This window comes from Diabrotica virgifera, chromosome 5 (assembly GCF_917563875.1).
Source record: "Diabrotica virgifera virgifera chromosome 5, PGI_DIABVI_V3a".
Lineage (NCBI taxonomy): Eukaryota > Metazoa > Arthropoda > Insecta > Coleoptera > Chrysomelidae > Diabrotica > Diabrotica virgifera.
The window spans coordinates 163,800,361-163,827,208 of NC_065447.1; the positions used below are offsets into that span (position 1 = coordinate 163,800,361).

The 26,848-nt window shown below is 33.7% G+C and overlaps 1 protein-coding gene across 1 annotated transcript; it reads left to right on the forward strand.

The window, feature by feature from the left end:
• Window positions 1-7,456: 7,456 nt before the first annotated feature.
• On the forward strand, window positions 7,457-18,404 carry LOC126885195 (zinc finger protein 227-like). Its single transcript, XM_050651643.1, has 2 exons — window positions 7,457-7,947; window positions 17,074-18,404. The coding sequence occupies exons 1-2, from the start codon at window positions 7,710-7,712 to the stop codon at window positions 18,357-18,359; spliced, it is 1,524 nt and encodes a 507-aa protein (XP_050507600.1). The 5' UTR covers window positions 7,457-7,709; the 3' UTR covers window positions 18,360-18,404.
• Window positions 18,405-26,848: the final 8,444 nt, after the last annotated feature.

The following is a 26,848-nucleotide window of genomic DNA, read 5'->3' on the forward strand; positions in this document are numbered from 1 at the left end:
AAAATTCAAATTACTCCTGCTTTTTAAAAAAATTATAATATTCTAAGCTCACCTGCTGTAAAGGAAAAGTCGACCGGCAGAGCCAGTGGCGGTATCTGTATACTCTATAAAAATTCATTTAAACTAAGGCTATTAGATGCCTCCCCTTTGTGGATAATCTGCGAGTTGACTCTTTCTCTCCATGAAAAAATCATACTATGCTCAGTGTATTTTAAACCCTCATTAGATCTTTCACACGTGTTGGATATTTTTCAAACATGTTTATTGGATATTGTAGATAATCTTCAAAACACGCCTGTAGTTATAGGGGGCGACTTTAACTGTAGAGTAGCTGAACTTAATTTAGTACCACCTGAGATTTTAGAGGATACAAATGTCTTTGACCAGAGAACATCTAATGATAAAGTACTTAACACTAGAGGGCGTAATATTATCGATTTTATGTCAGAAAACTCTTTTTGTTTATTAAACGGTCGTACAATTTCAGACTCACCGGCTCAGTTCACGTATGTTAGTTCTATAGGTAAAAGTGTAATTGACTTTGCTTGGATATCCAACTCATCGCTATCACTTGTTCAGGACTTTTATGTTTTAAATGAATATAGCTCATCTGATCACTTTGCCATAGCTCTTTCTTTAAACTTAAATATATTTAACGGAAATAACTGTACTAATGGTTCCTCCAGTAATACTTCACACACTATATATAAATGGAATGAAGAACTAACATTAACCTACAAGATATTAATGGCAAACTCTCCCCGAATTCAATATAATTCTCAGTTGCACAATTCATACAATAATCTATATACTGCAATAACAGAAACAGCCACAAAGTTAATATGATCAAAAAAACAGGATCATTTCATACCAAAATATTCTCATCACCTTGGTTCGATTATGAATGTCTTTGTTTAAAAAAGCAGGTTAAACATGAATTAGAAATATGTAAAGTAAATAATTTCTCAGAAAGCACCAAACTAAAATATGTACAGATAAAAAAATAATACAAGACAACACTAAAATCCAAAAAACAAATCTATTTTAATAACATAATAACTGATTTAAGTAAAGTTGGATTTATAGTTTGACGTAGCGTAGACGTAGACGCAACGTAGACGTAAGAAACGGACTGGAGACGGAAGAAAATATTATGTCAATTTATAGATCGACGTAGCGGAATTTTTGCGCATGAGTAGAAAGAGTAAACAATGACTTAATTCTAATTCAACAACATAGCCTATAAATTATACGAACAGTAAACAAACTTTGTGTTTATTTATTTATACTTATACTATTATTTATTATAATATTTATCTGTTTTGTGTGTTACATGGATTAGGAAATAAACGAAAGTATGCTCTTTGGTGCCGCATGCCGTGGGATTTCCAACTATTTTGTTCCATTTCCTGGTATTTAAATGTTTATTGGATTTACCTATCGTATATGTGTGGATAACCACGAATTAGGCTAATAACAACTCATATTTATCTGAAATATTGAAAAGACTCTATGATATATTTTTATTAAATTAATAACTTAACATCCATTGTATTAACAAATAATTAACAAAATTCGAATATGTTGACAATTAACTTTTTACACAACACAAGGAATGAGGGGGCGGGGCGGGTCCACTTTGAGTGACAGAACAAAATTCTGCCTTATGATTGGCCAGACGGAAGAAACGCACTGTAAAAGATGAAAGTTGGTCATCTCTTATGTTACGTTACGTTTCTCTTACGTTCCGTCAGGCGCTTGCGTTCATCTATAAACACGAGTACACAAAATTCGGTGTTGATCTTTTCCAGTGCGTCTCCGTTGCGTCTACGTCTACGCTACGTCAAACTATAAATCCAACTTAACAGCCGAAACCCTAAAACTTTTTGGTCAACCTTAAAAAAATTTCGTAGTTATTCGCCTTCATCAAATTTACCCATGAATGTATGGCAAACTTTTTACAGAGATATATACCCTCCTAAAATAATTTCGTTTATTACATATTACGATGTTAGACATCAATTTCTGGACAAATCCATAACACCTGATGAGATTTATTTAGTTTTAAACAATTGCAAAAACAACAAAAGTCCAGGAAATGATAAAATATCCTATGAGTTTTATAAATATTTACCAAATAATTGGATATTGTACATGACTTGTTTGTTCAATAACATATTTAATACAGCTACAATACCTAGAACTTGGACTGAAGTAATATTAAAAATGATACACAAAAAGGGGCCTATCGACAATCCTTCTAACTACAGAGGAATTGCTCTAATATCTTGCTTAGAAAAAATATTCACACAAGTATTACTCAACAGACTTAATGAGTGGACAGATAACAACAACATTATTCCTGAAATTCAATCTGGATTTCGAAAACATCGAAGCTGCATTGACAATGTATTTGTTCTTAACTCGATCATACAGTCACGATTAAGGTTAAAAAAAACGCAAAGTATTCGTTGCATTTGTGGACTACAAGAGGGCTTTCGATTCTGTTAGCCACAACTTGTTATGGCAAAAACTGTACAATATAGGGGTTAGTGGTCGCATAATTTTACTTTTAAGAAATATATACAATGAAGCATCAATGCAAGTAGCTGCCTCAGATGGATTCACCTCTCAACTTGATATAAGTGCCGGAGTTCTACAGGGTGAATCATTAAGCCCGATTCTATTCCCATTATTTCTCGCAGACATAGAAACATTTTTTCTCGATAGCGGGTTACTGGCATAAACATCGGAAATAAACGAGACATCGTATTATTACTTTATGCTGACGATTTAGTCATCGTAGCAGAGTCTGAAGTGGAATTAGGTAAGAGTCTAAGAGCATTGGAAAGATATAGTGACCAAAATTATCTTGAAGTTAACACTAGCAAAACCAAAATAGTTGTTTTTTTCTAGAGGAGGCAGTATCCCAAAAGCTTGTACTTTCAGTTATAAGAACAAACCTATCGATATTGTCTCTAAATTTACATATTTGGGCATTACTTTTTCGTCTTCTTCGCTTTTTAGAGAAATGGCATATGATACCGTTCAAAAGGCCAAACATGCCATCGGAGCAACAATACCGCTCATGACAAAAACCAAGATGATAGTTGGACATCCCGAATACATCTGCTAAATTCCTTAATTCTTAGCATAGTAACTAACTGCATTGCCATTTGGGGGTTACGATACGCCGACATACTAGAACGGGTGCAATTAACATTTTTAAAACGTATCCTTTTGGTTCCTATCAATACGCCAGATTTTGCTGTTCGACTTGAAACAAGTACAGCTAAATTTTCGCTTGTGATATTTAAACACATGCTAAACTGGCTCATTAAACTTTATGTTGTTCTGAAGCTATTTTCTTGTGGCATTTTTATAATCAAGTATATTCAAATGGGAAATAAGCCACAATTTTACCTAAAAATGATTTTATTAACGTTTCGACGCCCAAGTCGGGTGTCGTTGTCAAAATAAAAAATAATACTAAATAAACAAAAATGGTGTTGCTTAGTAAAAAATTCTTCTAATAATTGATTTAATCTGACTCATTTATATCGGCAATTCAGACACGTATTATACATTTTAAAGTAGACGACTTTAAAATGATATTGCCAATATTGATGAGTTGCGTTCCTGGGACGACTTTACTAAAGGATAGTTCATTCGATTACATGAAATCAATCCCAACTCAAGAATATCCGCCACAAAAAATCATAGCATGTGATCTGTCTTTAAAAAGACAACCAAATGCAACGGTGGCACTGAAATTCTCGCGTTAGAGATTCCATAGTAAATCACGAGGGAAAACCAGGAAAAACCTCGTGATACTATCCCGACATCGTAAGTATTTGGGTTTACATTTAGTTTATTCTCAAAAATAATACCAAATTCTGACTTGATATTTTAAATTTAAAATAATTTGGTCGGGATAGTATCACGAGGTTTTTCCTGGTTTTCCCTCGTGATTTACTATGGAATCTCTAACGCGAGAATTTCAGTGCCACCGTTGCATTTGGTTGTCTTTTTAAAGACAGATGCTGTGATTTTTTGTGGCGGATATTCTTGAGTTGGGATTGATTTCATGTAATCGAATGAACTATCTTTTAGTAAAGTCGTCCCAGGAACGCAACTCATCAATATTGGCAATATCATTTTAAAGTCGTCTACTTTAAAATGTATAATACGTGTCTGAATTGCCGATATAAATGAGTCAGATTAAATAAATTATTAGAAGAATTTTTTACTAAGCAACACCATTTTTGTTTATTTAGTATTATTTTGTATTTTGACAACGACACCCGACTTGGGCGTCGAAACGTTAATAAAATCATTTTTAGGTAAAATTGTGGCTTATTTCCCATTTGAATATACTTGATTATTAAACTTTATGGATGGAAGAAAATCGACTACCTAAAATGTGCTTTCTACGTCAACTGGAAATCACAAGGATAGAGAATAAATATAATTGGGCATCGCAAGTTAAAAATCTGTTAGAATTTGCAAACTGTCAAAGATCATGGAGAGATATCAATGTAGCGTTCCTAAAAGCAAACAAAAATGACTTAATAGACACATTTAAACAAAAGGTAAACCAAAATGATATGCGACAACTGAATGACTCATCATTTCTCACTTTTTATAGGGCTTTAGACCTGAGCGATCAACCACAACAGTATCTTCATATTCGAATGCCTCTACAATTCACCAGAACAATAGCACAACTTAGACTGTCGAATGAGTTTTGTATTCGGTTCACTTTTCAAGGACTAACATATAAGATTGATCCAAAACAGTTATGTACAATATGCAATAAACGTGAGCTGGAAACTCTGCGTCACCTTCTGTTCGAATGTCCTATTTACACAGCAATGAGACCACAGAATATTACCAATCTGTTAAATCCAGAACATTTAGCAAACACCCTGAATAATATTACACCCTCTACCACGAAAACAATTTCAAATCATATATGGAATATTCTGAAGCTACGAGCTTTCGTAATTAACGAATAAAAAAAAATTAATAACGCAAACTCTAATTTCTCAATGTATTATTAGCGTACCTTAAAAAATTATTAGTAGCACTTACAAAAAAAGTATCCGAATAAGTTCACAAGTTTGTTTCTTTTTTATTTATTTATTTATTTTAAAATTTATAATGTAAGCAATATTGCAGTTACGTGTTCCCTTAATCTCATTATATATTTATCTTGTTCTTACTAGATATGTAATTATGTATATGTATGTGTATGCGGGTAGGTGGGTACAGGTGTGTATGTTTATATAATATGTAATATAGGTATGTCTATATATTTATAAGGTTGTATTCTAGAACTTACTTGCAGTTTTATACTTTTTTAATGCTATTTATATCTAAGTTATTTATCTACATGTAGCGAACTAAATTTCTTGTTATGAAACTAAAGTTTTTATAAACAATAAAATTCTATCTATCTATCTATCTAGTCGATAATTTCTCTATTGGGACCGTGCAAGTTCGGAAACGCGACACCTGGTTTCTTCGCTCTGCACTTTTATTCGCACTTTTAATTATATTGGCCAATCATATGGTCCTGGTTGCTGGATAATTGTCAAGGCCATAGTCCAAAAAAATAATAAGAAGAATTGTATGTAGTAAATAAAATTAGTTATTAAAATGCAGTAATGCAAGCAAAATACAATTTATTACATTTACCTTTATATAATTGCATATCATATCAATATTGTGGAGCAATATATAATTTTTCTTCTTCATTGACAGTAGATATGAAATATATCGTCAATTTGACAATTTCAATTAACAATGAATTATTTAAGAAAGTTACAATATTTCTCCGCTATTCTCGCACGATCGTTTCTCGTATCGCCTCCAAGTACCTGCACACCGCGAATAGGTAAATACACTATTCATATCATAAAAGAATATAAAGATTTAGGTAAGTATGTCAAACAAAGATGTGAAAAGGGAATTAATCTTCTGCGGTTCCTCTCCAAACAGCTGGGGCGCGGATCAACAAATTTCCTTAATCCTTAATGTTCTACAAGTCTAATATTCGCTCGATTTTGGATTATTATGGGTGTACTCTCTATGGTTCTATCTCCAATACGAACCAACTTACTCTTGATCGAATACAATATAGAGCTCTGAAAATATGTTTGGGAGCCATGGCATCTTCACCAAATCATGCCATTCTGGCAGAGTCTCAAGATCCTCTTAGTTTTCGAAGACGTTTTTTAGCAAATAAAAGTCTATTAAAATGTAGATGTTACAACAGTGATTTGATCGCAAAAATTAACTTTCTTCGCTCATCTCTGGTCATAGCCCCCGCAACAGAGGCCCCATTGCCCCATAATTAGTGTATTTTGTGCACTAACGAGTAACGACGTTCTTTATTTAAGTAAAATAAATAATATTTTGTGTTACTTCACTCCAATATAGCTCTTTAAAATTGTGTTCTTCCTGCTGCACCCCCACAACATGTATATAAATCGGCCCTCTAATTGACAGCTTGGCAATGTTGCCACAAAACGGCCATGCTGTGGTTGCATATTTTGAGTAGCCGTAAATAAAGTTGATCGACACCATTTTTAACTAATAGGACGGCGTCCTGAAAGAAGAAGATAATAATGAAGTTTCCTGTTTAATGACAGAAGCTCGAAACAAATGACAATCGATGGCGAGGAACCGCAAAGTGGGCGACGCCTGGTGGCCAATTTGAAAAGCATCAACTCTAGGAAATTGACTTTGCCATGTCAGTTTATTGTTGTAATTAACAATAATTTCGACTTAAAAAAACTATTGCAGTGTTCCTCAGTCTTCATTCCTATTATACTCTACGTAATGACCTAAATTAACCAATGCCAAATCACATATTTTGTTAATTTAACGTTTGTATTAAACTTAGTATTTTTTAATGTTTAAGCGACTGCAAAATTAAATAAACGAATAAAATGTATATATTCTGTACATAGAATGTACATTGTTATGAAAAATATCCCGACCACTTCGTAATTTCCAGAACACAATTATTATAAAATAAATTCACCTACTTAGTTTCCAGTTTTTATTTAATCAAAAATTTTTATCTGCCGGTGTAAAATAAACTGTAGTGCACCTATTAATTAAATTAAAAACAAAATTAGAAATCCTAAGATAGATTAATAATTTTTAGAACGCTGTGTGATTATCGGGGGCCAGATTTTTTTATGAAAAAAAAGTAGAAACAACTCGGTAATTAGCATCAAATTTTAATGAATGCATACAGATTAAACATAATTTTGAGTCGTCTTTAACTTATGAGATGTCTTAGTTGCAAAACTTAGTGGTTACTTTGGCAAAACACTCCTGTAAATTATTTTAATTTAACGTTTTAGAACTGTGAATTCAAATGACAAAATGAATTGATTTCCTAGCGTTGTCGTCCATCTTTGAAATTTTGAGCGCCCTCTGTTGGAATTTAATTTTGCGAAATAAGGGGCTGCTCGAAACAAATGACAATTCAATCGATGAAAAGCCCTATAAGTAAGGGGCTGGTAGTAGTGAGTGTAGTGATTTGTCACAATTCACGATTTGTAAATGTAAATAATTTGTATTAATTTGCTTTTTTTGTTGTGATCTTCCGATTGTTCCGATCCTGTGCTGCTGTGATTTTGCCTCTAGCATGTAAACATAAAACTGAAATTATATGTAAAATTAAATTTAATATGGAAATAAAACAAGAAGTTAGTGAGAAAACTTGCACAATAGAAATAGATAATAATGACACCTGTGTTGCTCTTTTTGATACGTTCAAAATTGAGATAAAGGAGGAACCCAAGACAGAAGCTGCATACAACACATTTGTTGATTTAGACTTAACTGAATTCCCCCTAAAAACTGAAGTAGAACAAGATGAATATAAATTTTCACCATTTGAAGAAAAGCCAACAAAAAATGAAGAAAGTAAGTAAATAAAACTGATTAATACAATAAACAAATTAATTGTATGCTGAGGAAATTTATTATCAACTTAGGTTTACATACAAGTCCTTGTAGGTAGTAGATTTCAAATATTTGATAAATTAGCTATACAGATTGAATAGGCCTAACTCATATGAAAGTACAACAAAAACTACGTAGGGTAAACTACCCATTAATTGGCACCTTAAAGGTGGGTTGACATTACTAGTGAATAACGAACGTGGCTCATGCTTTCTTATTTTGCCTGTGCTATTGTTAGATATTTTATTGTATGCAATGCATAAATACAAATGTGTACTGCTCGAGTTTGAAAATAGATAATAAAATATCTAACAATAGCACACAGGCAAAATACGTAAGGGTGAGCCACGTTTGTTATTCACTAGTAATGTCAACTCGCCTTTAAGGATCTTTCATTACAAATTCGTTTGCCAAAACTCAAAATATTTTTATCGAATTGTGTCTGGAATTGGAATATGCACAATATATTAGATTTCGAAAAATCAACTAATTGACTTAGGGTGCGTTCACTACGGAGACCAAAGGATGGTATCCTAGCCTAGAACATGGTATCATACTCTTCATATTCGTGAATTCTCACATTTAAAATAATGTATTTATTTTACCTGGTGATCGAAACTATATTATCGATCGCTATTTAAAATAAATGCATTATTTTAAACGTGAGAATTCACAAATATGAAGAGTACGATACCATGCTCTAGGCTAGGATACCATCCTTTGGTCTCCGTAGCGAACGCACCCTTACATATCAACTATATGCTTTGTTAATATTGAAGTAAAGTCAAAAAAACTGATTTTCTAATTGTTGGCACCCTAAACCAAATAATGAGCACTCCATTTGTTCGCATGAGTCTAAATGTTGGCATCTCATTTGTTAGCATGGGTCTAAATGTTGGCACCTCATTTGTTAGCATGGGTCTAAATGTTGGCACTTGTCTACTTTTTGGCACCCATTTATGAGAATACCTACAGTAACGAAAACATTCCTAGGTACTAACGTATCTATGAAGGTACAATGAAATGAATCTATTTTTCTTGTGTGTACAGTTAAGAATAATAAAAATTAACAAAAAAAAAAGGTACAACATCAATATAGTGAAATCTGAAAAAATACAAAAATATTCGAACTAAATAGGTACAATTATTTCTTGTTTACCTAAACAAACTCTACACAAAAAGTGTTCTTTGTACATATTGTGTTTCTCTAAACATTTTACCGAAATTTGGAAAACATTTCAAGGGTAGGTATAAAATATTCAAATTAAATAATACTGGTTTATGTAGTATATCTTGTTTATGTACATTATATCTTTAAGTATACTGGGCATTTCAAAAATGTAAGGATAAAATATAATTTATATTTTAAGATTTTATTATAATTTTATATCATGCCAATACCCAATATGAGGTTTGTTCCAACACAACGAAAAAGCATCATGTAACGATCATGTTACTATAAAATAATACGTTTCCTGGGTAAAATAATACGTTCTATGGGTTATTTTGTTTAGTGCGCAGGAGGTGATCGTTTCATGACGGTTTTTCATTGTGTTGGAACAAACCTATGGTATATTAATCCTGTGTGGGCGGTATGTTGAATCTCAAAAATCGATATATTTTAAGATACAGTAGAACCCCGATTATCTGTGCTCCTCAGGACCAGACGTTGGCATGGATAATTGAAAAGCACGGATAATCTGAACATTTTTTTCTTATTATAATACATATGTACTTATATCCATACATATATACAGTAGGAAAAATGAAAGAATACCCATGAACGAACACATAAAACACGCTGTATTTTCCTGTCACCGTGTCACATAAAAAATTGGCCAGCGCAAGTACATGTAATAAATTATAATTACATGTACTTGCGCTGGGCAATTTTCTTTGTGACACGGTGACAGGGAAATACAGCGTGTTTTATATTTTCGTTCATGGGTATTCTTTCATTTTTTCGACTATACCTACCATAAAAAGACAACAGAACAAATAAATCTTTCATTATGAGTCTCCCTCTCCTCGTATAGAGGTTCCGTCGAGTGATCTACAATGATGCTATTTTGATAAAACCTCAAAAATGGAATTTAAGTAATACAAAATCATAGCACAGATAATCCGCAGTCCGGATAATCTGCACACGGATAATCGGGGTTCTACTTTATATCGAAAGTCGAATATCGATATAAAAATATCGATAAAATTTTAAAATATATAGATATATTTAATGTACTGATACATCATTGCCATCAGTGGTGGCTGGTCAGAGGAGGCAAGGGAGGCTTAGCCTCCCCATAAATTTTTTACACATTTGTTTTGTTTAAGTTGTTCCAAATAATATTCTAACCCCCATACCAAATTTCAGCACAAAATTCGCACTTTTAGTTTTTTCATTATTTGTAGTCAGGATCCTAAAATCGCAGAGGAGGCTGCTGGCCGGAAAATCTCACTTGCTAATGCTCCGTGTAGCTCAGCAGCGTTTGGATGGTTTAAGGAGACCCGGTCTCCTTAGAGCTGCACATCGCTTAATGCACACGCTGCCCGGAGATCGGACAAGTGAGATTTTTCGGCCAGCAGTCTCTGCGGATTTTAGGATCCTGACTACAAATAATGAAAAAACTAAAAGTGCCAATTTTGTGATGAAATTTGGTATGTGGGATTAGAATAATATTTGGAACAACTTGTTTAAATAACTTTTTCCGATATCTTTACTCTTATACTATATCTTTACGATTCAAAACTTACGATACTTACAGAGATAGAATTGTTAACCAATAAACTACACAAATTTTGGTAATACACTTTTACAATAATTATACTAACTATTTTTAAAATGATATGATATTATGAAATAATTATGAATTATGATGATATTATAAAATGTAAATAAAAAATGGTAAAAAAAATGGGGCCTTAAATTAGATTTTTTTGGAGGGTTTTTTTTTGCTAGTACAAATTTGTGTAGATAATTTATAGTTAGGTATAGCCTTCCCTATTGAAAAAATCACGAGCCGCCACTGGATGCCATCCCTAGTTTTTATATGATTTATAAGTTTCTTACTCTCAAATTTGTTTCTTCAAGTGCTTGACTTTTTGTTGATAGACGAAAAAATTTATGATTCTTCTTATGGTGCCTATCCGTTACGGATGTTGGACACTAACATGGCTATTCTGACTTTGTTGACTGCTGCCCTGAAAAGTCCGGTAGTGGTTAAGTTAAACCATTTTCGTAGGTTATGCAGCCAGGATATTCTTCGTCCTGAACCTCTTTTCTCATGCACTTTACCTTGAAGTATGGTCCAAAGTAGGTCATATCGTTGTTAATTGCGCATGATATGACCCAGGTATTCCAGTTTGCGACGTTTTATGGTTACGACTAGTTTGCGCTCTTTACCCATTCTATGTAGAACTTCTTCATTGGTAACTCTGTCTATCCAGGAAATCCTCAACATGCGTCTATAGCACCACATCTCAAATGCTTTGAGTCTCTTCAGTGATGCTTCAGTTAAGGTCCATGACTCCACGCCATATAAAAGAACGGAGAATACGTAGCATTTTAGTAAACAAACTTTTATTTCCAAATTTATATCGTGGCTGTTAAAGATTTTTTTCATTTTGATGAAAGCTGATGTTGCCTTCTTGATCCTTATCTTAATTTCCGTCGATTGGTCCCACTGTTCATTTAAGTTTGCACCCAAATAACAAAAGTTGGTGATTTGTGTTATAGGTTGTTGGTTAACTAGTAATTGACCAGGTGGTATCCTATTTTTGCTTATTTGGTTCTTTTGATGTTAAAATCAAGCCCAAACCTGCTACTTACTTCTGCCACCTTGGAGATAAGTGTCTGCAGACCTTCAAGACTGTCTGCAAAAATGACAGTATCATCAGCGTATCTTATGTTGTTCAATCGTTCTTCATTTATAAGTATTCCCTCATCTATGTCCGTTAGCGCTAGGTTCATAATGTGCTCTGAATATGTATTGAACAATAATGGGGACAATATACATCCCTATCGCACACCTCTTTTTATCTTTATGTCGTCTGTTAATTGATCTCCTATTCTAACAGCTGCAGTTTGTTCGTAATATATATTGTTTATTATACAGCGATCTCTGCTGTCTAGACCAATTGAATTTAATATTTTCATCAGTTCGTCATGTTTAATTCTATCGAACGCTTTCTGGTAATCAACAAAACACACATATATATCACAATTCACGTCTCTACATCTTTGAAAGAGAACTTGTATTGCAAAAAGTGCCTCTCGAGTACCCAATGCATCCCTGAAGCCGAATTGTGTGTTTGTCATGTGTTCACACTTTTTATATATTCTTTTATGTATAATTTTTAAAAAAGTTTTCAGGAGATTGCTCATGAGGCTTATTATTCGATAATCTTCACATTTTTTGGCATTGAGTTTTTTAGGGATTGTTATAAAAGTTGATCTTAGCCACTGTTGGGGTATTTTTCCACTTTGGTATATATTGTTGAAGATCAAGGTAAGTCTTTTTACTTCGTCTTTATCCATAATTTTCAAAAATTCTGAGTAGAACTCGTCTGGTCCTGCGGCTTTTCCCTCCTTAATGTTGTTTATAGCAGCTTCTACTTCCGCTTCGAGAATAGGTGGTTCGGTATCGTCATTTTTATTTTGTGTGATGGTGACATTCCTATCGTCTTCAAATGTTGTTGTCACATAGTTTATCCATGTTGTTTTTGTTTCTTCAATATCAACTATTGGATTTATACAGCAGAGGCTATTGCAATATCTGAAGCTTTACTATATGTAGCTGAATTTGATTTCGCCCATATTATAATTTTGTCTGACTCCTTAGCAGTATTGAAATCTCTTGGTAAATATGGACCCCCAAACATCCAAGACTGCCCATACATTTATAAAATTAAACATATTTAACAAAATCTTTTAACCAAAGGAATCAATGTACATTTTATCTGGATTAAAGGACACGCAGGATTTGAACATAATGAGTATGTCGACTTATTAGCCAAAGAAAGCGTTTCATCCGATACCAGTATTCTACATAAAATAACACTGACTGATAGTATAATCTCTTTCAACTCAACACTGCATCGGGAGTGGAGCTACCAGTGGAAGGAATACTCTTTTGTGAATCAAAATAGATACTCGTTAATTCAGCCCGATATTCCCAAATTTCCTTGGTACAAGTCTTGTAGAGCTTCTAGAAAGTACATAACTTCTATTATTAGAGTACGATTCGGGCACGCATGTTATCCAAAGCATTTATTTAAAATACAGGTTTTGGATAATGATAAATGTGAGCATTGTGAAGAGGGAAGTGATTTAGATCATATATTTTTTGGTTGTTCTAAAAATACAATTTACTCATCTAAATTAATAAATGATTTATTAAAATGTAAAGTAACAACTCCTTGGAATATACTATATTTATTAACACTTGGTTCTGTAGATGTATACAACTCTTTAATTAACTTTTTAAAAGACAGCAAATTATCATTATAATTCCCTTAAACATTTTTAATTAATACCTTTGGTAGTTAGTTGTTTTAGCTGTTAAGCTTAGTGTTACTTAATACCTTTTAGTTGTTATCTTTGTTTTAAACCTGTTTTGTATAACTTGATAACTTGTATTCCTTATGTGTCTGGCAGTATGACGGTAAGTCTAAGCCAAAAAAAACTATTGGATTTCCTTGAGCGTCTGTTAAGTGTCCCGGCCTTTTTGATTTATAGATGCCTGCTGCTTCTTTGATCTTTTTGTGGAGGTTGAAGGAATCGTGTTTACGTTCCAATATCTCGATTTCTTCACACTCTTCTTCCAGGTTTCTGTTTTTAGCTTCTCTGACAGCTTTTTTATGGTCTTTCCGCTTGGATTCTCTTCTTCTGTACATCATCTGTAATTTACCGTCGGTCATCCACGGTTTTTTCTTTTCTGTCTTTTTCGGTCGCAGGTATTGGTCTAATATTTCCTTCCCAATGTTTTCTAAGTGGTTTATTTCTGTGTCAACATCATTAACTACTTCTGACTTATATATGTTGTTCTTCAGATATTCTCGTACTTCTTGCTTTATGTCATCATCTCTTAGTTGTTTGAGATCGTATCTTATAGGATTAGGTTTGTGGATTTTTGAAGTTATACTTCTTTACGCGCGATATGAGGGTGAATTTTAATAGGATTAAAACCTTTGATCCCGGCGCAGTCGCATTAAAACTTTGTTCTGATTGGATGTTCAAATGACATGACAAAAATTATCCAATATGACAAAACAAAAAAGTTTATAATTGTAGTGATTTTTAAATAGTTTTTAAGCAACAGGTACGTAATAATTGTAAATGTGTCATAGGTACCTACCAAAATACATAGTATGTAATATCATTTGAACTATCATTTGAACCTACCAAAATACATAGTATGTAATACTTGTATTTACATAATTTGATTACCATCAAAATTTCTATCAATATTCACCTAATATATTGTTTTCTTACTCTATGTTTTGTTGTATTTTTTCAATTCTAAATCATTTCAATTCAAAATCAAAATAATTTGATTTACATAATGCAAAAATGTCAAAAATTTAATCCGTTTAGTTAGTCGATCTTCGCACATAATGACACACCGTCTCCGTGGCGAAGCGTTTAATGTGAGTGAACCCCAATACAACGTCAATACCAGCCTCGCTGGTAAGTTGGTTCAAATCCCAATAGAAACTTATTTTTTTTATACATTTTATGATTGTAAGTATATTTATTATATAATTTTATTTTCAGAAAATACGTATTTAGTTGAAAAATTTTCCGACAATTAATGTTCAGAAATCATTTGTGGCATTTTTAATGTGTTTGTGTGTGTTTTATTCTTTTATTATTTTAATTTTTGGCACTGTTTTAATAAAAATGTTATAAAAAGTATATTAATTTCGTTTATAATCATATAGGTAATCATATAATAGAAGTATAACTTCTTACGTGCGTACAAAGTACACACATATTCTTTTTTTTTAATTTCAGACGAAACTTACCGACAAGTGGGTTATGATCTGACTTAATATCTGCACCAGAGGCGTGCGGTCCATGGAAGCGGGGGAAGCACCGCTTCCCTATTTATACATCGATGTAAGAAAATATATTATTAATTAATATTTAATAATCAAGAATTTTTCCCTAATCCAAATAATCTACATATTACCTAGGCAATAGGCATTGAAAAATATTAAAAATTAATCGCGTACGAACGAACTCAATATGCACACAATTCAACTATTCGGTACACTCCTGACAGAAGCGCATCTCAAAATCGCCGCTTGTCATGCAGTTGTCCCGTTTAAAAATTGGTCAGGGTTCAATGACCGCACCCACTAGTCGCGCGAATTTTGGTACTCTGGACTCTGGAAGCGATCGTCCTATCGCCTTCCCGAAAGTGAGATGCTCCGACTGTTACTGCTGCTAAGGAGTGCTTAGGTATTACATACATTCGCTTAAAGAATATTTCGATTTAAATTTTTTGCAGAGATTTTTCCTTTTACTGATCTTTTATTTGACATTTTACAGAAATCAAATGGTATTGCATTTTGTATTAGACAAATTGATGACTTTATTAATACGATAATTAAAACGAGAGCAGTTTAAAAATATTTGGGATAAAACTGAACATATGGGGTTTGAACATGAAAGAAAAATAATGAAGATTGATAATTTCGGAGACAGAGAAAACAGAGGAAACAAAGAGACATTTGGATAATATTCTACAACAAATGAATTGTAGCGTGTCAAATTAAGAGTTTAAAAGAAATTCAACAAGCGAAGACAGACTTTGAAAGTTAGCCCTATTATCCATTGAAAAATACTGCATTCAACAATTATCAGAAGTTGATAGGAGAATAGACCTCGAGTATAAATAAGTGTCATTTTAGTGAAAGTTGTGTGTTGTGGAAAATGCCTCGGAGTATAATTTTTTTTTAAATAGGATTCTTTAGAAAACCAAGCCCGGCGCGAGGATTCAAGGCCCGATCTAGCAATACAGATCAGTGATAGGTCACTAGTCACTAGAAATAGCGGGAATAGAGTGCCTCACGCATTCACGCGTCACGGATTTAGTGTGTGAGTTCTTGTACCCAGGACGTCTCACATAAGTACTTTGCTGATAGAGAACCCCTGCGCATCAGAGTGTTATCAGGTGGGAAGTGGCTCGACCCTTAAGAAAATATTTTTATATCCTTATTGAATGGCTTCCCCTTTCGAAAAAGTCACCGCACGCCACTGACTGCACCAGGGTAGGTTTTCACTGATGTTATCGAGTTTTTGAATCTTTTATTTATTAAAATATAGTCAATCTGGTTTCTTATGAGATTTTCTGGCGTGTCACCGGGTGAGCGCCATGTGTACAATCTTCTGTATGGTAATTTGAAGAGTGTGTTGGTGATTACCAACTCTTCTTCCGTAGCAAATGTGAGTAGGCGTTCTCCTCTCTCACTTCGCTCACCCAAACCCCATGAACCTACTACTTCACCATAACTACCCTTACCGATTTTGGCATTAAAGTCACCCATAACTAGCGTTACTTCATTGGTTTTTAACTTACTTAGGACTTTCCTTAAATCGTAATAAAAAGCCTCTATTACTTCGTCTGATTTGTCTGCTATGGGTGCGTATATTTGAATTATGTTGGTTTTTGCTGGGAATAAATTCAATTGAATGAGCATGATTCTCTCGGATATTGGAACAAAATACGTAACGTATTTTTTTATTTGTTTATTTAAAATTATTCCGACGCCATGCTTATGTTGACCTTCTGTATTTCCAGAGTAATATACTTGGTGCTCGTTTATTTGACATTTTCAAATCGATGATAGACGAAAAAATGATGATAGAAAAAATGATAGACGAAAATTAATTGTTCGTTGACCTTAATTTGTTAATAACTATATGGGTCCATACTACTCAAAACAACTATCGTTTGCCTGGAGAGGGATGTGTGACAAACAGGGTACTTTTGTTATTTATTTCCCTGAACTACCATTGCATTCCTTCATTTCTGTGGTAATTTTCCGCTCCAGTAAAATGTTTATAGTTGGTTTGTATTTCAGGTTGTCCCCAGGAGGAGAATAAAATGAAAATTTTGGAAACGTTACATTCATCTCATAAAGGAAAATATACACGTCAAGATGCCGAAGGAAAAACCGTAAATAAAAATATAAAAGTTCAGACTAGACAGGAATCTTTCAAGTGTGAAATTTGCTTTAAGCAGTTTAATCGAGCATACCATTTGAAAGTTCATTTGAGAGTGCACACTGGAGAAAATCCTCACAAGTGTGAAGTATGTTTCAGGCAATTTAATCAAGCGGGTAATTTGAAAACACATTTGAGAGTGCACACTAGAAACCGTGCATGTGTGAAATTTGTTTCAAGCAATTTAATCAAGGAAGTCACTGGAGAAAAACAGTACAAGTCTAAAATTTGTTTAAAGCACTTTAGTGAAGCAGGTAGTTTGAAAATACATTTGAGAGTGCACACTGGAGAGAAACCATACAAGTGTGAAATTTGTTTCAATAAATTTAATCAAACAGGTCATTTGAAGAAAACACATTTGAGAGTACACACTGGAGAAAAACAGTACAAGTGCGAAATTTGCTTAAAGCACTTAAGCGTAGAAGACAATTTGAAAAAACATTTGAGAGTTCACACTGGAGAGAAACCGTACATGTGTGAAATTTGTTTCAAGCAATTTAATCAAGGAAGTCATTTGAAAACACATTTGAGTGTGCACACTGGAGAAAAACAGTACACGTGCAAAATTTGTTTAAAGCAATTTAGTGAAGCAGGTAGTTTGAAAATACATTTGAGAGTGCACACTGGAGAGAAACCGTACAAGTGTGAAATTTGTTTCAAGCAATTTAATCAAAAGGGTCATTTGAGAACACATTTGAGAGTACACACTGGAGAAAAACAATACAAGTGCGAAATTTGTTTAAAGCACTTTAGCAAAGAAGACAATTTGAAAATACATTTGAGAGTTCACACTGGAGAGAAACAGTACAAGTGTGAAATTTGCTTTAAGCAGTTTAACGAAGTAGGTCATTTGAAAAGACATTTGACAGTGCCAACTGGAGAAAAACGGCACATGTGTGAAATTTGTTTAAAGCAATTTAATCAAGCAGGTCATTTGAAAAGATATTTGACAGTGCACACTGGAGAAAAATCTCACAGGTGTGAATTTGGTTTTAAACAGTTTAGTGAAGCACGTAATTTGAAAAAACATTTGAGAGTACACACTGGAGAGAAACAATACAAATGTGAAATTTGTTTAAAGGAATTTATTAATAAAATTAACTTAAAAAAACATTTGGAAATGCACACTGGGCAAAAATCGTAACAAGTGTTAAATTTCATTTTAAGTACAGTTTTCTCGCACAAATATTTTGAAAACACATTTGAGGGTGCGAAGAAAATCAAGGTACATTTAAACGAAGAAAAACATGTGTGACATTTGTTTTAAGCAGTTTTCTCAAGTATTTAATATGAAACTGCATATGCGATTGCTCGCTGGAGAAATTTCTTTTATATAATATGATGCAGCCTATGATTTGAAACAACGTAGAAGAAAGTGAAACTGGAATAAAGCTTTTATTGGCGTTCTAGCCGTCTTCGTACTTCTCGGAAAAAATTCCACTTCGATTTCATCTCTATTTCTTCTCTTACCACCCTCGTTCATCGGTGGTTGCGTCACTCTACATGTTACTTATTGGTTCAACTTTTAAGTCAGCCAATGTGTATTATTCTAAACGATGAAAAACTTTTTGGAATTTTCAAAACTATCGAATAATATTCAGATAAAAAATGCTATTTCTTGTATACAATTGATATTGTATACAACTGCAAATAAATCGATTTCAACTACACTTCTTCTCTACAACTACAGCTCCTATTACCTCCTGTAATAGGATCTTCGAGAATTAAACTGGCGTGGCGGTCTGATTTTATGTAATAGGACATGTTTTTGGAATTAACCATTGATGGTAAACAAATGTCGGTATTGCAAAAGTATAATAAATGCAAAAAATGAACCGTTGCTCTTTAATCAAAATGTTCCATTAAAAAGGATAGTAAATAATTCTAAATAAAATGTTGAATGGGTTGCATATGTGAGTTCATTTTAAATGAAGTAAAGAAACACAGACTTACTCACAACCATTTAATAATACTTCGACGACCGGTTTCGATCTCTACAATATTCAGATCATCTTCAGGTCGGCGTTACAAGTAGTTAAATGCTACAATTAAAGAACGCCAGAGTTAGAACATTGTCTGGTTGTATCAAAATGCAAATAGAAAGCCCAAAAATTTTGAAAGGTATGTAACTGTTGACATTTTAGAACAATAAACTGGTACATACGTATGCACACATATGAGAAACAGGTACTCATAAGCACGCATACGCACATAGATGCATGCGGTTTATGACTATTTGTTAAATTAAGTTAAATTTTAAAATTACTAAAAATTTTCTAAAAAACTATATAACTTTAATCCACTTACATGCCGTTACAAGGGATGCTTTGTAAGTTCAAACAAAGATGGCAACGTTGCGCTGAGTGTGTGAATATTAATTGTATTTTGCTCCTGCATTAAACCCGTTTTTCGCGAAATGCAGAGTAAATCAATTACAGCAAACGCATAAAGTGTGAAGTTAAGCGAGTAATCTTCGCGCTGAACGAAAAATAATAAACTAAATATTGAAATTGTGCTCCAAATTGGCAAAAATCAAAGGTAAGCGTAACACATAAACAAATAAAACGTCATCGATATTACGATATTCGAAGTGGATTCTTGTTTGATTGGAACGCGGTGTTGCCAAGTCGACAGGGAAGTCCTGTAACTAGGGAGGAGCGAAATAGTATATACTGCTCAATATAATTTTATCAAAAAAAAAAAAAAAAAAAAAAAAAAAGTAAGACGCTACACTGAGAAAGGTTAAGTGTCCGCGGAGATAGTCCGAACGAGACCTTTATCGCAGTAAAACGAACCAGTTGTAATGAGCAGAGAAGATAAAAAATACGAAGAGCTATTTCGAACAGAAAGTGATGGTACCACGACAGACGAAAACGACAAGAAGAGAAAAGAGGAAGAATTGGAACGGGCTTTTAACAAAAGTCGAAAAATAAGCAGATCTCCCTCCTACAGAAAGAAGAAAATGGAGGAGAATGTACAAAAAATTATGGAAATGATGGCAGGAGTAAGTTTAAAAATCGAGGAACAATCAAGAGAACTTAGCGAGATGCGTAGAGAGCAGAAAGAATATAGAGATGAACTAAGAGAGCTACGCCAGGAGAATGTAACATTAAGAGAAGAAAACACGAAACTAAAACAGGCAGTTTATCAAATAGAAGAACGGCTTGAAAGTTTAGAAAATCAAAAAAGGCGGAAAAATATAATTATACAGGGATTGAACATAGATACAAATGGGCCAGATATCCTAAAACATGCAATGAACAATTTTATGCAGACAGAATTAGAAGTAGATGTACAAATAGAGAAGGCTCTGAAGTTAGGAGAAAAAGTTTGTCTGGTTGAGCTTGAAAAGGAAGAAGATAAAAGAAAAATCATGCGAAACAAAACCAAATTGAGAAATCGAGAAGAAGGTCTAGTTTATATCAACGATGACCTATCAAAGAACGACAGAATTGTACAGAAACGTGTCAGACAAAAAGCGCAAGAACTAAGAAAGGAAGGGAGAAAAGTGAAAGTAGGGTATAAGAAAATATATGCCGATCATGAAATATGGCGCTGGGATGGAATGAACCAAACGTTGGTGGTAGAGACCAAAGCAAAAAACTAAGCAATAGCAATGAAAGGAAACAAATGACGAAAAATGCAAAGAATAGGATTACGAACTATGGAAATAAAACAAATCAAGACAGCAATAAAAAAGAAAAGCCGAAAAATGACAAGATACAGTTTGCAACAGAGATAAATAAGACGGAAACGACGCAGGCAATGGACAAGGCAATAAGTAAAGATAACAAAAAGAAAACTAAAGTCAACTTGGGTACATGGAATGTAAGAGGCACATACGAAACAGGAAAACTCAAAGAATTAATTAGAGAAATTAAAAGATATAATGTAGAAATAATAGCTTTACAAGAGACAAAACAATTGGAGACAGAAATAGTAGAAATAGAAGACGTGGTATTTTTTAAAAGCGGGGGAGAAAAATACAGCGAAAATGGAAGGAAAGAGTAATGGCATTCCAACCAATATCAGATAGATTATGCACAATAAGATTAAAAGAGGACAAACGAAACATAAGTATAATAAATGTACACGCACCGATTGAAGATGCCACAGAAGAAGAAAAAGATGAATTCTACGAGCAATTGGAAAGAGAATATGATAAATTACCAGGGTTTGACATCAAAATAATAATGGGAGACTGCAACGCCAAAGTAGGAAGAGAGAATATATACGAACACATAATAGGGAAATATAGTAAGCATGAGGTGTCGAACGATAATGGCCAAAGAATAATAGGCTTTGCAACAGAAAGGCAAATGGTGATACGAAGCACACAATTACGCCGAAAAGATATATATATATATATATATATATATATATATATATATATATATATATATATATATATATATATAAAGGAACGTGGATTTCCCCTGATAAGAAGACAGTAAATCAGATAGACCATATTTTAATAGAGAAGAAGCATGCAAACAATGTAATAAATGTAAAGAGCATGAGAGGAGCGGACTGTAACTCTGACCACTACCTGGTGAGAGCAGAATACAAAATCGAGCATAACATAAAGCGAAACAATAAAACAACAGAAAAAATTGGAAAACAATTTAACATAGGACTACTAAAAGATAACAACACACAGAAGAAGTATGAACAGGGAATAACCAACAGACTAATCAGGGAACAAGAAACGTCAAGCCCAGACAAACAATGGCAAAATATCAAAGAAGCAATCTTGGACACAAGTAAAGCAAGTAAGTAGCAGAAGCAATAAGAAAAGTAAGACTCAAAAATCTCACAAATGACGAAGAAAGCACTAGAGAAGAATACAGAGAATTGAGAAAAATCATGAAAAGAAAATGTAGAAGCAAAAAGAGAAAATACAACGAGAACAAACTGAAAGAAATAGAAGAAACATTTCAAAAAAAAGAAATAAGATCATTCTACCAGGAAGCAAAAAAAATGGAAAGAGGATATCAAAAAAACAACCCATATATGAGAGATGATAAAGGGATGTTGCTAAATGAGCCTGAAAAAATAATGGAAAACTGGCAAAACTATTTCACAGAACTGCTAAATAAGAGCGAAGTACAAAAGGAAACAAACCATGAAATTGAAGATGATCAGATAGCAATAGAAATACCCACAGAACAAGAAATAAAGAACGAAATAAAGAGCTTGAAAAATAACAAAAGCCCAGGAATAACAGAAATATCGGCCGAAATGATAAAATCAGGAGGGAAAAGACTACAGAAAGAGATATATGACCTGATAAAAAGAATATGGGAAGTAGAAAAAATGCCAGAAGAGTGGACCATAGCAAGAATATGCCCTATACATAAAAAAGGTGATAGAATGCTAGGCGAAAATTACAGAGGCATCGCACTATTAGAAATAGTTTACAAAATCTTGGCACAAAGTATAAGAAAAAGGCTAAGTCATTATTCGGAAAAAATACTGGGGGAATACCAGGCAGGTTTTAGAAACAACAGATCAACGACTGACCAAATATTTGCCTTAAAAGAAATACAGACTACCTGTTACGAACATAAAACAGTACTATAAGCTTTGTTCATAGACTTTAAGCAGGCTTACGACACAGTAAATAGACAGCAGATGTACGAACTGATGAAAGAATTGGGGATACCAAGTAAAATTGTCAGAATGATAAAGATGACGATGGAAAACACAACAAACGAAATAGCTTGGAAAGGGTATACATCCAAAAAGTTTGAAACCAAGGAAGGATTACGACAAGGAGACCCACTATCAACAATGGCATTCAATCTAACATTGGAAGGAATAATCAGGAAAAGCAGAATAAACATGCAAGAAACGATATTTAAAAACGGCCACCAATGCATAGCATTTGCAGATGATCTGACGCTATTAGCAACAAGCAAAAAAGAACTACAAAAGTTAATGAAAAACATAATAACAGAAGCCAAAAAATTCTGACTTAAAATAAATGAAGAAAAGACAAAGTATATGATAATGGGAGAGATCCAAAAAGAAAAAGAGAATAACATCATAGTACAAATAGATGGAGAAAAAACATACTCGTTCAAAAGAGCCAAAGAAATTATTTACCTGGGAGCCAAAATAGATGTAAATGGTCATGAAGAAGGGGAGATAAAGGCAAGAATAGCTAAAGGAAATAAAAAATATGGAGCATTACGCACATTATTGAAATCCAGATACGTATCAAGAAAAACAAAAATAAGAATTTATAAGACTGTTATCAGACCTACATTAACATACGCAAGCGAAACATGGGTGCTCAAAAAGTCAGAAACAGACCTGTTAGAAAGTTGGGAGAGAAAAATGCAAAGAGCAATATATAAAGGTGTGAAAATAGAAGGTCAGTGGAGAAGAAGAACCAATAAAGAATTAGAAGAACTATATCAAGAGCCAACGATTACGACGACGATCAAAGCACAGAGAATACGATACTTGGGGCACATAGAGAGAATGGGAAGTAAACGAATGCCAAAAATGGTACTTTCACGAAGACCAATACAAAAGAGGAGGAAAGGCAGGCCAAGGAAAAGATGGAAGGACAGTGTATATGAAGACTTGAAGAAAAGTAACATTGAGAGATGGAAAGAACTAGCATTGGACAGAAGGAGATGGAGAGAGGTGGTGAAGGTGAAGGAGTGTATAAAAAGACTGAAGTGTATTTAAATAAAATTTATAAGTTATGTAAGTTATATTAAGTTATTTACTATATTATTTATGTAATCAGAAATGTAAACATTTTAGCCCTAGGCCTACAAGGCCTGTTGCGCTTAATAAATATAAACTAATATTTAGATATTATTTACTAATTTATTTCAAATATATCTTATTGTGTTCCTGTTTTAATGAAATTAACGCGACAATTCGATCAAATAAAATTATTTTGACATAATATTCGAAAGTCAAATCGGTAGACAATAACAGTCGTTATGAATCATCGTCATGGAAACCAAGATAGTCGTCATGCTAACTAATTATATTGAAAGTTTGGTTTTGACAACCTTGTCAAAGAATTAATTTGTGTATGTATTTTCATATTAATTAAATTAATTGATTAAGATTTGGTAAAAAATATTGTTCCTAACTCTTGCAGAAAGTCTCTTTTCCGACTCCCGCTTCGCGTCGTTCGGCAAACTGCAGTCGCGTGCGGAAAAGAATGACTTTCTGCACTTGTTAGGAAAATAACTATTTCCAAGCTATCTTCTTGGACTTCACTTCTGCTTTTATTTCATTGTTACACCAGTTTGTACACTTTTTGCTTCTGTTATTTCTTGTTATTCCGCATACTTGTTTACCACCGTTTAGGAGTGTTTCTTTCAGTATTTGCCAAGTTTGGTCTAAGCCACAATTATGTTCAGCGTGCTCTGTTACGTAGTTATTAACGTAGTTTTTAAACTTGTTTGCTGTCTCCTTGTCTGCTAGCTTATGAGACCTGATTACTTCTATAGTGGGTGTATCATGAGCTTTACTTGTTTTCTTGGTCTCTTACGTTATTAATTCTTGTCGCACTCCCAAGCTGGTCCTGGCTACAACTAGATAGTGGTCACTATATATTTCAGCTCCTCGTTTTACTCTTACGTCTTTAATACATTGCCTCGATGATCTATTTACTAACACATAGTCTATGATGGATCTTTCGCCTCTACTTTTGTGTTCATTATTATTAAATTATTTTCTCTGCATATTATATCAATAATACGTTCCCCATTGTCATTTTTTATTTCTTCTCCATATGGTACTAATATATCTTGGGCATGTTCATCTCTTACACCCACTCGACCATTTAGATCCCCCAGTACTATAGTATTGCCTTCTAAACTGTCTATTATTCCTGAGGCCTTATCCCAGAATATGTCTTTGCTGGCTGCTCTTTCGTCATCATTTATTCCATACATAACGATGATATTGACTAGTTTGTGTTCCTCAGTCACCAGTCTTATCTTCAGAATTCTTTCGGAAATGCATTCCCAATCTTTAATATTCTTTAGTAGGTTGCTGTGTATCAGGCAGCCGACCCCTTCTTTTGCCCTTTCGCCAAGTGGCACTTCACTGGTGATGAGTAAGTGTCTATTTTCTAAAAACTTGTGTTTTTCCCTTCTTTTTGGTCTCTGTTATACCCAGTAAGTCTGTTTGATTTTTCTCAAATTCCTCACCAAGTTCGACTTCTTTGCCGTTGATACCTCTGACATTCCATGTTGCTAATGTCCATCCTTTGGGCTTTAGCACTGCTCTTGTGGGTTTTAAATAGTTACTGTTTATATTCTCGCTCGTTGCTTACTGCATTTTTATGGGTTTACCCTTTCTTGTTTCTAGTTGCTCACGTTCTTGGTCATTATTTATGGATATATCTTTGTATTTACTACCTATTCTATAATTGTTCGTGTCCATTGTCATTGCCTCGTTTGTCATAGTATTTCCGGTACATTTGTTTACTAGTTTTTTTTTCTCCATTTTGCCTAGTTTGTTCTCTTTGTTGTCCCAGTTCCAGCCGACCTTGTTGATCCATATTTTATTTCCTCCATGTCTTACATCGTTTCCTTTCTCCTTTTCTTCTTGCGCAAGTTTTCTAATTATTTTCTGAATTTCTCTCTATTCGTAGTATCATCATTGATGTATACTTTTCCTTCTTCAACATGTCTTAGGTGGATTTATTTTTCATAACCTTTACCTTCTCTTCATGTTCTGCTAATTCAATCAGACAGGTTTTCTCTCCCAGTTTGTATGCATTTTTAATTTTAACATCTATTTTCAAATTGTGTTTAATGAAGTTGCTCATTCCGTCTTTTAAGACGCTTTGATCGTATGTTTCAATTGCTAGTCCACTCATGACTACATTGTTTTTTCTTCTTTGTTTTTCCATGAATTCAATAGTTTCCTTGATTTCATTTAACTCCTTTTTGATTTCCATATTTTCTTTCTTCAGGTCTTTATTTTCTTCTCTTAAAGTCTGGTTATCAACAATAAGTTATTACTTCTGTTTTGGGTTCTCCTTATTTTTTTAATGTCACTTGCCAGATTCTTCTGGTAATGTCTATTAATTTGTCCAGTTTTGTCTCATCATGATTATCTGTTGTTTTGGGTGAAGTCTTGGAGATTTCGACTCTTCTTTGACCTTTCTTCTTCGTTATTTGAACCCTCATCTCTTGTCCTCCTTTTTGTGCCATCATCTGTTGTTCCGTCACTGTCCAGACATGTTTTATTTTCCAGGTATCTGTCCATTTTCGGCGCCAAGCACTGTTTTCCGCCTCAACGGTTCAGAGAAAACGATGCCTACCGTTTGCATATTTACAGATGCTTGCGTGTGTAGACACCAGGGTGTTGAAATCAGTTAGGGTTTGGAAAAACAGTACATTTACACATGCTAGCGCGTGTTGACACCACGGTGTTGAAATCAGTTAGGGTTTGGAAAAACAGTACGTTTACAGACGCTAGCGTGTGTTGACACTAGGGTGTTGAAATCAGTTAGGGTTTGGAAAAACAATACAGGCACAAATACTAGCAGATTTGGACACCAGAGTGTTGAATCCAGCTAGCTTTTTTAGTAATTAATATACATGCATAAATGCTAACGGCTATTGACTTTGATTTTATATACCT